This window comes from Panthera onca, chromosome A3, assembly GCF_046562875.1.
Source record: "Panthera onca isolate mPanOnc1 chromosome A3, mPanOnc1 haplotype 2, whole genome shotgun sequence".
NCBI classification, from domain to species: Eukaryota; Metazoa; Chordata; class Mammalia; order Carnivora; family Felidae; genus Panthera; species Panthera onca.
Genome location: NC_138341.1, coordinates 39,016,646 through 39,029,669, shown reverse-complemented (window position 1 = coordinate 39,029,669; position 13,024 = coordinate 39,016,646). Strand labels below are relative to the sequence as shown.

General features: G+C 46.4%; 1 protein-coding gene across 2 annotated transcripts in view; it reads left to right on the top strand.

Moving 5' to 3' along the window:
• Positions 1–12,461, top strand: part of SMYD1 (SET and MYND domain containing 1) — a 43,330-nt gene extending 30,869 nt beyond the window's left edge. For both annotated transcript variants that reach the window (XM_060655768.3, XM_060655763.3), the window contains 4 exons: positions 3,669–3,761; positions 5,887–6,050; positions 7,577–7,745; positions 9,040–12,461. In XM_060655768.3, coding sequence (XP_060511751.1) covers positions 3,669–3,761; positions 5,887–6,050; positions 7,577–7,745; positions 9,040–9,198 — 585 coding nt within the window. In that variant the 3' untranslated portion in view covers positions 9,199–12,461. The remainder of the gene's footprint in view (positions 1–3,668; positions 3,762–5,886; positions 6,051–7,576; positions 7,746–9,039) is intronic.
• Positions 12,462–13,024: the final 563 nt, after the last annotated feature.

Sequence of the window (13,024 nt, the reverse complement as noted above, 5' to 3'; positions counted from 1 at the left end):
GGACGCTTAAGCAACTGAGCCACCCGAGTGCCCCAAATATTGAGTATAATTTTTTAAAAAGCAATGCATCCTAAGGCAAATTCAAGGCCATTATAATGTAGTAGAGAGAATACGGGAAAATGAGCCAGGAGGCCAGTGTTAAGAGTTCGGGCTATGACACTGAATATTTCTGAGTGTGGGCAAGCATCTTCCTTTTGAGCCAGTGTCCTCATCTGTAAAAAGGGAGTTGCACTGTTAGCAGTTTTTTCAAGCTTATCCTATCTATGTGGTTGTCAAAGCTGCTTTTCTTTAAATGCGTTTATAATGTGTTATCTCAGCCTGATAAGCCCTATCCAGTAATCCAGGCTTTGTGACTCCTCCTCAAACTTTTGACTGGCATCAGAATCCCTCCTGACTCCTTAATATATGGATGTGTTAACTCGTTAATATATGTGTGTATGTTAACCTGGATAAAAGTCAAAACCAAATATTTACAAAATGCGCAAAATAACACCAAAATGTTTAACATTCCCCTCAACTATAGCTTTGGGCCCTCCTTGTTTGGATTGCTTAGGTTTTTCTTTTTCTGTCTCCTCAGTTCTCACCCTTGGTTTTCACGATAGGAATATGCCAGTTTTTCAACGTTGGGGAACCAGTATCCCTCTTTCCCTCTTCTCTTCTACTTCTGGCTCCTCCCTCTCCAGTGGGTCCTTCCCTTCTGATGATTCCTCCCCATCTGCTGACTTCTCCCCTTCCTCCTAGTCTTCCTCCTCCTCTTCCTCTGGCTCCTCTTCCACTGACGTTTCCCTCTGCTCCAGCTCCTTACTCTTGTCCTCCTGGTTTTCTATTTATTTTGTATTTCTGGGGAGGAGAGTCTCTCTCTGCAGGGTTCCTAAAATCCTATCTGCAGATCATGCGTTCCTGCCTTTACTCTGAAAAGTGGAGCCAAATGGAACAGCCCTATTTCCTTTCTCAGAATAGCTTTATCACATGTTGCACATGCAATTAACAACCTACTAGCCAGGTTGTTTTGAGAATCTTGGCAGCTGCCTCCTTGAGCAAATTTGATTCACTTCCCAAGCTTGAAGTAACACTCTTCCTTACAACATCAAATTGAACAAGAATTTTATTAATACCTGACCACTTGGTATTCGCCAGCTCTACCCTGATTTCTCCAGAAGATTCCCTACGAATTTTGAGTTTTAAAGATGATGGAACTTACTATAGATTAGAGATTAGTGCTCATAAACTAGAAGTGCTTCAATGAGCCATTATTTGAGCAACAAGCTATGGATGAAAGGAAAAATCTAGGTTTGACAGATTGGTGGTACACCTCTGGACTACCAGTTATAGAACTCTGCCCAACCAGATGAGATATAGACCCCCTCTTATTTATGTGCTTGATTCAAATGAGTTTAAGAAAGCACATATGCACTTAAATGACCTGTCTGGAACCAAGACACGATCCGAGTTAACAGAAGGTGAAGAAGTACTCTGGGGCTAGAGGGTAGCCAGATACCAGAAATCTGAGCCACATCAAAGATCAAGACAAAGGTTGGGTCAGGAGTGAGGCCTGTGAGCAGAAATCACAGCACTGGTGGATGCAACACTTGTTGGCGTCAGGCCACGCAAGACCCCAGAGATGCAGAAGGATTCCAGGGAGGCCAGATGCAGAAGGAAATGAGGGTAGTCAAAACCGTAGTGTTAGTTAACTAACACTTTAGTTAGTTAAGAACTCTGCGGTTAGAGACTGTTAAAAACTGAGAACAAACTGAGGGTTGATGGGGGGTGGGAGGGAGGGCAGGGTGGGTGATGGGTATTGAGGAGGGCACCTTTTGGGATGAGCACTGGGTGTTGTATGGAAACCAATTTGACAGTAAATTTCATATATTAAAAAATAAAAAATAAAAAAAAAAGGAGTTTAGAAATCAAAAAAAAAAAAAAAAAAAAAAAAAGAACTCTGCGGAAGCCGAAGTGCAGTGCATAGAAGAATAAATACAAAGGCCATTCCTTAGAATATCCTGACCCTGAAGCAAGCTGTCCTGGCCAGGGCCTCTCATACTGCAAGGTGGATACTCAGCATAGAACTGGCTCAGGACAGCTGGGAGACCAAGGGAAGATCCTGATCTCCATCTATTAAGGGACTGTGTTTTTATGGGAACAGATGCCCATCCTCTTGTTACTTTTTGGTGGTTTGGTGAAGGTGATGATTTCACAAAACAACGTAAGCAGCAAATCGAAATGGAGCCATTGGACCCAATTCCTTACAGTGAAAAAATTGGAAAACTGGTTGAATAAATTATTCTGGCTTTATATAGTGGAAAAGTCTATAATTATTAAGCGTGGTGCTGTATTTTTATATTGACAAGGGAAAATATCCATAACGTACTGAGTGAAAGAAACAGACTATAGATGGAAATCTGATACTATTCCAATTAGAAGAAATATTTGGTGCTGTTGGCATATACACACACGCATATGTACATGTACAGGCATTTCAGCCAGGACATACTGCTAAGGCCGTATAAACGTATGGCTGCTTATGGTCAGTGTCAGCTGGTCAGTGATTGGTCAGTGCCTTTCCTGTACCAGTTGTTAAATATTTTAAATATTATTCCTGTATATATGCATTGGAAAGTGTTCCTCAAAATGCTATGGTCATCTTTGGGTGGATTCCAAGGATTTCTGTTTTTTCTCCATGCTTTTTTCACGTGTTTTAGTTTAGTTTTTTTTTTTTTTACAACTTCTACATGTCATTTTTATGGTCGGAATAAATAACAAAGTTTTTTTCATTTTGGAAACAAGTTTTATCAGATTTGTGTAGGCAAAAAAAAAAAAAAAGAAAGAAAAAGAAAAAAATTCTTATTTTTGTATTCCGGAAAAGAGTTTCTGATATGGATGAGCCCAGCAAGTAAACTTTTTCTTTGGACACTGAGAAGTTTGGCACTTCTTATTCAAAATTATGATGCCCTCATGGGCTTTCAATTATGGTGCCTCCTTGCCTGAAATATCAAAGCTTGTTTTTTGAAAAATAAGATCACTGGACCATGTAGGCAAATGCAGGAAACCTGATGAGTCTAGATTTCACAGAGACAGCTGACAGATTCTCTAATGATATAATTTGGTCAAGACAAAGAAATATGAACTGGGTGCAAAGATACTTTGGAAGGGTTTGAATGCCCACAACCACAAGTCCCTTCTATAATGAGCTCAATGGCAAACTGGAGCACGGTTTTTTGGTTAAGCCGTAAGTTTCTGTCCTCAGTCCTGTGCCAGTCAGTATTTAAATCCATGACTTGTGCGAAGACTAAAATGTGAGGCCATTACCTGTAGAACACGTGGTTGACTTGAAGTAAAGACAAATAATGGAAGATATTTTGGGTGATAGAATGAGAATGTCAGATTCTGCACTGGGGTTCCAAAACCCAGGCATGAGCACCAGGTGGGGAACAATTGGCTGGCAGCAAGGTGCTGGGGCTTGGTCAGTAGAAAGTGCATGTGAGTCAGAAACATGATGAGGGAGCTGGAAAAGCTATAGGGATCTTGAGCAGCATTTATGGAAATGAAGCGTTCAGAATGAGGAAAGCGTTAATCTTGTCCTACATTGAATGTCAAAGATGGCAGCTATTCAAAGATGCAATGGGTTGCTTCGTGAGGGGGTCTCTAACTCAATGTTCCTTTTTTCCCAGCCCTCTCAGGAAGCGGTAAAGGAAATGATACAGTTGTCCAAGGATACACTGGAAAAAATTGACAAGGCTCGCTCTGAGGGTTTGTACCATGAGGTAAGAATTCATTTTTATAGGGATGGGGTGGGGAAGAGGGCAGAAAGATTCTCTAGTATGGGAGGGACATGGGGAGGGGTGGAGATGAGGAGGCTACCCAGCAGGTTGTTTTTCTGGAGGATAGCCCTTGGTTTGGACCATGACTCTTCTTGCCCTTAAGCCTTTAGCATCTCTTGGGGATATGTTCTCAGTGATTGCCCAACCGGCTGAAACTGGGTCTGAGGAGAGCACAGGCAGCCTGGCAAATGTCCCTGGGGGGTCTGTGATGTCTCAGGTTGGCATCAGAGGTGGAGAAATGGAAATGGCAGTGGGTTGCCTGCTTTTTCCTAACTGAATGCATGTCCTGGCTACAGTTTCCAGTCTCTACCAACTGAGCATTCAGCCCTGGCTCTCGAAGCAGCAGGAATTGTCAACTGGATGTACACTAGAATCGTGGAAAACTCCTGATGCTCAGGCTCCGACCCAGGGCATTTTCACCCAAATCTCTTGGGGGTAAAACCCAGATGTCAGGATTTTTAAAACTCTCAAGTGATTCCAATGTGCACCCAAAATGGAGACCCACTGCCACACACTGACCTGCAGAGTACTTGCATCAGATTTACCTGGGCAGCTTGTTGGAAATGCAGATTCCCGTGTCTCGCCCCCTAAGATATGATTCGTCAAATCTGCAACAGAACACAGCGACTGTGAATCAGTGTTTTTCCCCCAGGCTCTTTCAACAACCCAGGCATGTAGCTGGGTTTGGAAGCCACCAAGGCATGGCAGTGAGAGATGAATTTGTTTTCATTTCCACCTGCTTCTCCTTTATTTTCATCCTCTTCATTTACTCATTCATTGCACATTTGTGAGCCCTTACTGGTGGGGTGACCAATGCGAGACATGCTCCTTGTCTCCCAGGAGTTCTCATGGGTGGGGAGACAGGCACGCCAGCAGGGTGTTACTATACAATGTGGAAAACCTATGTCAGAGGCACGACGTAGGAGCTGAAGCAATCAGGAGGGCTCCACTGGTTCCATTCTTCTGACTTCTCATTTCTCCCCTTCCATTCAAACCTAACAGGACCAGGTGTAGACCTGGACACTGGCCCCGTGGGGTTAAGAGGATTGTCTTCAGGATGGATTGATGGTCAGTCCACAGTTGGTCACACCCCCACCCATGGGACTCTGGGAGAGTCTCAGAGCAAAATTAGTTTCCGCTCATTTGAAATGGAAGGAATCGTGTGACATTTCTCCCATGAAAGCGGCAAGCGAGGGGGGAACGATGAACAACTAAAATCTGGAGACCGTCTGACTTTGTAGGGTGCAACCCAAGCCCATGTGGACACAGGAATCAGTGAGGAAAACCTGACTCCAAGCTCACTGGGGTCAGGCCCATCTTATTCCTTACCAGAACCAAGGTGACATCCTCCTGGTGGGTCTCCCAGCCTCCTGGGAGCCTCCCTTTCTGCCAGCTCATCTTGTATGCTTCCATCGGGGAATGATTGTCCAAACTCTGTGCATAAGGACCACCCAGGAGCTTATATACCCTACAGTTGCCAGGGTCCGTCCCCCAGATATTTGCTTTCAATTGGTCTGGGGTAGGGTCCAGACACTGCTGTTTTTAAAAATGTCTCCAGGTAATTCCAGAGCCCAACCAGGGTGGAGAGTCACAGGATTGGTGGTTCAGATAAAGCCCGGCTGCTTAGTTTGAATTCTTGCTCCATGTTTTACCACCTGCGTGACTTCGGCAAAGCACTTAACCCTTTCTGTGCTTCAGTTTCCTCATCTGGTAAAACGGGAATGTTAGTAGTACCTATCTCATTGCATTATTGTAAGAGTCAGTCAATCAATCAATCAGTCAATCTCTCTCTCTCTCCCTTTCATAACTCTCTGCTACCTACTGATTATGAAAACTCATTTTTGTCATATGTCAGCCATATCTCCCACTGTCACCCTTTCCATCCCTGCATCATAGCCAAATAGGGCCATTTTGCTATTCAGATCACAGACTGGTGCTCCTGTACCTCTGTCAGCCATTTCTTCGGCCTTAAAAGAATGAATGTCTAGTGTCATCGTGATGCCCCCATATGTGAGCTAAGTGCATGCTGCGGTGCCGTGGTCACGGACAGGTCCTGTGTCTCCTCCAGGTTGTGAAATTGTGCCGGGAGTGCCTGCAGAAGCAGGAGCCGGTGTTTGCCGACACCAACCTCTACACGCTGCGGATGCTGAGCACTGTTTCGGAGGTCCTCTCCTACCTCCAGGCCTTTGAGGAGGCCTCGCACTACGCCAGGAGGATGGTGGATGGCTATATGTAGGTAACAATGCTGGGTCTCAGAAAGTCTCCTGGAAAAGTGTCTATTCCAGGGATGGCAAAGATGGCGCCCATATTGCTGTCTCTCCCTCCTGCACCCACGGGAGGCATCAGTAATCGATCATGGTCCTTTTTATCTTTAAGTTTATTTATCTTATTTTGAGAGAGAGAAAGCATGTGTGTTCGCATGAATTGGGGAGGGGCAGAGAGAGAGAGGGAGAGAGGGAGAGAGAATCCCAAGCAGGCTCTGCACTGTCAGCGCAGAGCTTGATGCGGGGCTCGAACTTACAAACTGTGAGATTATGACCTGAACCGAGATCAAGAGTTGGCTGCTTAACTGACTGAGCCACCCAGGTGGCCCAGTCCTTTTTATCTTTACAACTGAGTCTTTTTACCATGGTGCTCTGAGTGGTACCGACCGAAGGATCAGAGTTAGTACCTGAGATGATACCTATGGGTCATCCCTGGTCTTTCCCAAATCCTCTAGCACATTTACCACTTGGGTGGCCCCTTCTGCATTTGGTTTTCTTAAGGCTAAGTTCAGCTTGCTTTTAAGTGCTTCGAAAGGATTTCCCCCTGGCAGTCAGCACAGGCAACCCTGTGACCTTTCTTTTATTAAAAAAAAAAAAAAAAGGTGTTAGCCATCCTTGCTTATAAATTAGAAAATGCAGGGGCGCCTGGGTGGCTCAGTCGGTTGGGCATCCAACTTCAGCTCAGGTCACGATCTCGCGGTCCATGAGTTCGAGCCCCGCGTCGGGCTCTGGGCTGATGGCTCAGAGCCTGGAGCCTGCTTCCGATTCTGTGTCTCCCTCTCTCTCTGCCCCTCCCCCGTTCATGCTCTGTCTCTCTCTGTCTCAAAAATAAATAAACGTTAAAAAAAAATTTTTTTTAATACAAAAAATAAAAAATAAAAATAAAAAAAAAAGAAAATGCACAGTTCCTGCCTTCCCTCTGCCAATGTCTTTCTCTTGCCTTCCATGTCCACGTTGGCATGTGAATTTGTATCTTTGACCAAATGAGTATGTTGGCACAAGAAGGTAGATTTCTTTTGGAGAGAATGTTCCTCATAAACAAAAGCCAGGAAGACTGTACAATATGCTAAAAGGAAGCTCTGTTAGGACCATGCCAAGGAGGTGAGAATACAGTTCTGTCCCAAAAAGGACATTCAAGTTATTTTTATTCCCCTGAACGTCTACTTTGCAGGGAGAAGGCTGGGGTGCTCCTGAGAGCTCCCAGCCTCCTGCCCTCTAGTTCAGAGTCCAATCCTCACCCCATTTCCCCATGAGGACTTGCCTTGGTGGCCCAGGTCAGAGTCTCAGCTCTCACAGCCTCACCATTCAATGTGTTTGGTCACTGCCCACCTTCTCTGTGGCTCAGGCCCTGCCCAATGGGCTGTAGATGCCTCATGGTGCTGATGGGAGAGCAGATGGAGTGAATCAATGAAGGTACATGGTGAGCTGTCAAATACCGTGCACCTCTCAGGAAGGTTGGGATGATTTGTACATTTATTTGCTATGCCCCCACAGGAAGCTCTACCACCCCAACAATGCCCAGCTGGGCATGGCCGTGATGCGGGCAGGGCTGACCAACTGGCATGCTGGGAACATTGAGGTGGGGCACGGGATGATCTGCAAAGCCTATGCCATTCTCCTGGTGACACATGGACCCTCCCACCCAATCACCAAGGACTTAGAGGCAAGTAGCATCTCAGAGATGGGCGTCCTTGTCTGGTCTGAGCTCTCTAAGGATGGGAGCTGCAGACCCCAGAGTTCTGGACTCTGCATTTGGGGAGTCCATAGATTGCAGAAGGGAATTCAGAACTGCTTTAGTTCACCATCCCCCTTATTTTACATCTGAGCAAACTGAGGCCCCAGTAAGGGGATTAACCTGTCTCTGGTCACGTAGTGAGTGGATGGCAAAGCTGAGGTTTGAACCCTGAGATGCTCCAAGCGTGGACCGGGAAAGCCTAACCAGCAGTATGCGTGCAGCCAGGTACATTAGAATTTGTGCCGCATAGAGCAGAGCTGGGGAGCATAGGCCCTGGAATCAGGCTGCTGAGACTGAACTCCAGCTTTACCACTTTCTAGCTGTGTGAGTGCAAACGTGGAATGTGTGGGCCCCAGTCTCCTCATCAGTAAAATGGAGAAAAAGGATAGGGTTGTGATAAGGGTTCAGTGAGTTAATGTGTAAAAAGCACTCAGAACAGTGCCTAGCAAATGGCCTGGTTTTAATAGCTGGGGTTTCCTTTGTGTTTGGAAGAGCTGGTTTATTTGAGGGTGACAGGGTTCAAAGGACGGTCCTCATTCAGTATGGTACAGGGAAAGAGGACAGACTTCAGTGTCATAAAATGTCTGAGAAGACTAACTTTATGTATAGTATATTAAGTTTGCCAAAGGCTCTGCCTTCTTCACTGCTGTATCCTTAGTGCCTCAATGATGCCTGGCCCTTGGTAAATGTTTCTTGCATGGAAATATGGGAGCATAGGGGCTTTTCTATGCATCACATACTGTAATCTTCTTGGTCCATTATGACGTATGAAGGAATCTCACCCACTTTATGTGTGAGGAAACTGAGGTCTGAAAGGAGGTGTCATTTGCCTAAGGTCCCACAGTGTTAGTTGGGACCTATGTGCAAGATCCAGGGTTCAGACCCAATCCCCACTTGTCAGTTCCTGTGAACAAGCATTCTCTGCTGTGAACAATCCCTCAAGCTACTTTCTCAGGGGTCTGCCTCCCTCTCCCTAGCAAACCGAGCCCACTCCCAGGACTTTAAGCCCCCAGAGGATGTGTGTGTGTGTGTGTGTGTGTGTGTGTGTGTGTGTGTGTGAGTGTGTATATCTGTGTGTCCTCTGAGTGGGAACAGCTGAATCTCAGTGTCTGGGAGTCATTTACCCCATTGTCTGCCCTTTCCAAAAGGGCGAAGGTAGGTCAGAGGCCAATACGTCCTGGTGACCTGTCATCACCGTTTATTGTGTATTTATGTCCCACAGGCCATGCGGATGCAGACGGAGATGGAGCTGCGCATGTTCCGCCAGAACGAGTTCATGTACCACAAGATGCGTGAGGCCGCCCTGAACAACCAGCCCATGCAGGTCATGGCAGAGCCCAGCAATGAGCCAGCCCCGGCTCTGTTCCATAAGAAGCAATGAGGACCGGTCTGGTGGGGGAGGGGCACCGTGGCTGGGGACCCGGGGAGACGTTCTGGAGGTGGTAGGTTTCTGGGAAGACCCTTGATGAGGAAGTCGGGGTCATGTTCACGCTTGTTGCTGTGGGAGTATACTGCTCTATGTTCCTAAGTTCATTTTGGTCCATTTAAACTCAGTTCGATTCAGTTGAACTCTACCCCAGCCCAGCCTAGCCTAGCCCAATTTATCCTGTAAATATTTATTGGGTGGTAGACCCAAGGGATAAAGAGGCTTCAAATGTAGCTGGGCAACCAAAATGTAAACAATTAAAGCACAGTATAATAATAAATGCAATGGTAAACTATATGGGGGGGGGTGCAGTGGAGGGCATGTGGCTGGTGTGCGTGTGTGTGTGTGTGTGCATGCATGTGTGCGTGTGTGTGCGCACACGCATTTGGAGGAGTGTCATGGAGGAGATGATATTTGAGCTAAGAGGGTGGCAGGTGCAAAGAGTCTCAGGTGACTGCTGACACACCTGTGCAGGTATCTCAGGGACTGCTGGTCTTACTCATGGTCTGGAATACTCAGGTTTTGTCCGACTAGGATGGATGATGTCTAGTTTCCTCAGATTAGTGTGGGATTATAAAGAAGGGGTGATGTTTGGGCCATTTGAGTTCTACTCAGAGAACCAAAATCTCTTAGTAAATATGAGAATGAGATGAATGTGCAGAAATAGGTGGGGCTTTGCCCAAACCACTCAAGGCCTCAGTTTAAAGTCTGGATTCCAAGTATTATTCTGAAACTATTTCTAAAACACACAGAGGGAGTGTCTCCCCCCACCCATCCTCACTGTCAAGCCTTGATTCCCTGTGATGTGGGTGCTACTTGAACAATATCTGAGATTTTATTGGCCACTGGTCAACCAGGACTGAAGTCTTAGCAGGGTGAAGCTGAAGGAGAAACTTGGAAGTACACATACCTGATGGTCATGGGTTCAGCAGAATTGGTTTGGGGAGGTTTTATTTGGTTACATGTGCCTGGATAGTCTTTACTGGCTTAGGCGTCATCATAGGTCCCGAGCAAATTTCTATTCCTGGTAAGGAATAATTATGATTTCTCTGCTTAATTTCTCTCACTGCCCATCCCCTGAGGCCTCTGCAAGTCTCACCAGGGGGAAAGTCTAATCCGGACTCTGCATGCCTAGGTTAGGATCTCCCTGGGGACGTGACTGACTTGTCATCATTTCCTGGTGGGAGGTTGCTATGGTTTCCACCCAAGAGTTAGGGTCTTGGGATCAGCCAAATCTAGTTGTCCCATTACCTTCTGGGGTCCTAAACTTCTCACCAATGTTTTGGGGGAATCCTGGAGCAAAGCTATCCATTTGGGGAGTGTCACCAACTCTTCTATACCACCTGGGGCCACCCTTGACCCCAGAGCTCTAACCATCTGGAAGCGGTGCCACCAGGCCCCATATTTGTCATCTCTGCCTAAAGTGTTGGTTCCTCCGTTCCTACTTTTTCATCCTCAAAACCACCCACTGCCTCCCTCTTAGCCTTTCCAGTGGCTCTGCAAATATGCCAAAAAACTGTCCAAAAGCTCTGTGAATGTGCTACGTCTTTGCACAATATTCATGTCTGGCATTTGGCTCTTCTTCAAGGATACCCCCTTCTCTAGAAGAAGCTTTCACAGGAAGATTGGCCATTCTTCCAAGCCTTCATACCAACAGACCTACAGATGGCACCAGCATTCTTCCAGGGGCCCAACTGCACATTGAAATAATCGCTTTTCTGCCTCCTATAAAACCTGCCCCCCACCCACTACCCTTCTCTGTCACTGTCGTCTGCCATTCCGCCGGTCATGCTCCCATGTTCATGGTCTTATTTTCCACCCCCTCTGCCTCAAATTTGGTGTCTTCAATGTCCTCTCACAAAAATCATCTAATCCTCTTGCTTCACAGATTCTTTATTTACTCAATTACAGATATCTTTCCAGTTTTTCCATTAGCACCCTCTCCTGACCATAGTTTCTCCATTTTTATTTTATTTTATTTTTAAGTAAACTCTATATGCAGTGTGGGGCTTGAACTCACAACTCTGAGCTCAAGAGTCACATGCTCTACTGACTGAGCCAGCCAGGCGCCTCAATTTCTCCATTTTTGATGTTTAATTTTCTGGTCATTGCTTCCTACCTTTTCGCCTCTCTTTTTTCTCCACCCCAGATTACTATATGACATGTATACTGGAGTGTTTCACCCTGCTACTTTCTTTGCTTCCTTCCAAATAAGCTTCTGCCCGTTGTCCCTTTCTGCCTGGCAGAGTCTCAACCCTGGATTAATTTGGCTGTCTTGTTTTCTGTCTGCTGCTCCTGGAGATGCTAAGAACAGTCAGGGAGAACAGTGGCTCTCTGAAAACATGCACTTCTACAGACTCCTTGCCAACCTCAGCTGGCCTTTGGGCGCAGCCCAGAAGTCTTTCATGTGCTCTTCATTGGCTGTCTCTCCCTTTTGCCCAGTAGCTATTTGAGGCCTTCGCTCCTGTCCTCGAGTCCTCTGCTTTCAGCAGAACCTCATCTCCTGCTTCATGGAGAAACAGAGGCCAGAAGATGGGACTCCCTCAATCCTCTTCCCACATTCATGCACGTCTTGTCTGTGCTTGACCTTCTTTTCCTCCTTCCCACATTCGTGGAACGGGAGCCCCTCTCCTCCCACAAAGCTAACTCTCCACCTGTGCTGTGGACTTCTTCTCCTCTGATGTCCTCAGGGCCTTGCTTCACCTTTCATTCCCTCACCACCATGGGTCCTTGACATTCCTCTGTCCACTGCCTTCTTCAATGCCGTCAACAAACGTGCTGAGGGCTCTTTGATCATAATCTTCACAGCCGAGTATTTTTTTTAATGTTTATTTATTTTGAGAGAGAGCGCGCAAGCAAGGGAAGGGCAGAGACAGAGGGAGAGAGAGAGAATCCCAAGCAGGTTCCATGCTCAGTGCAGACAGAGCCCAACATGGGGCTCAATCTCACGATCATATCATGACCTGAGCAGAAATCAAGAGTCAGACACGTAACTCAGGAGCCCACTGAGTACTTTTTTTTAAAGGATTTATCTCTCAGGGCACATGTGTGTCTCAGTCAGTTAAGTGTCCTACCCTTGATTTTGACTCAGGTCATGATCTCATGGTTTGTGAGATCGAGCCCCGCATCAGGCTCTATGCTGACAGCGTGGAGCCTGCTTGGGATTCTCTCTCTTCCTCTCTCTCTGCCCCTGCTCCCACTTGCATGCTCTCTCTCTCTCAAAATAAATAAGTAACCATTAAAAAAAATAAAAGACTTGTCTCTCATAGTTCTTCTCTGCCTTTCTTGACTTCTCATTTGTTCCTGAACCCACTGCAGGCTGGCTTCCTGAACTCCACTGAAATGGCTCATACCAAGCTGGACTCTGGGGGGGCGGGTACCTTAGTCTGTATATTATTTGGTCTCTCTACACCAGTTGACATTCCCAGCCCTTGATATCTGGATACCACTTCTTGTGATGATCCTCTGGTGTGGTTTCTCTTCTTCCCTGACCCCATTTCTCTACCTGCCCCGGAAACATTGACGTATTTCCTGGGATTGGGTTTGTTCCTTCTGGTCATTCTTGGTCCGTGCTCATCTTGCTTTGCGCACTCCCTGCATGAGCCCAGCCAGGCCTTTTGTTTAATCACCACCTTGAGGCTGAGAGTGTTAAATCTGTATTCCCAGACCTTGCTCTTGAGCTCCAGCCCCACATACCCCCTCGAATGTTGTCCAGGCACACCACCCTCGGCACATCCAAAACGAGACTCTTTCTCTTTCCTTTCTCCCCTCCCCCACATCT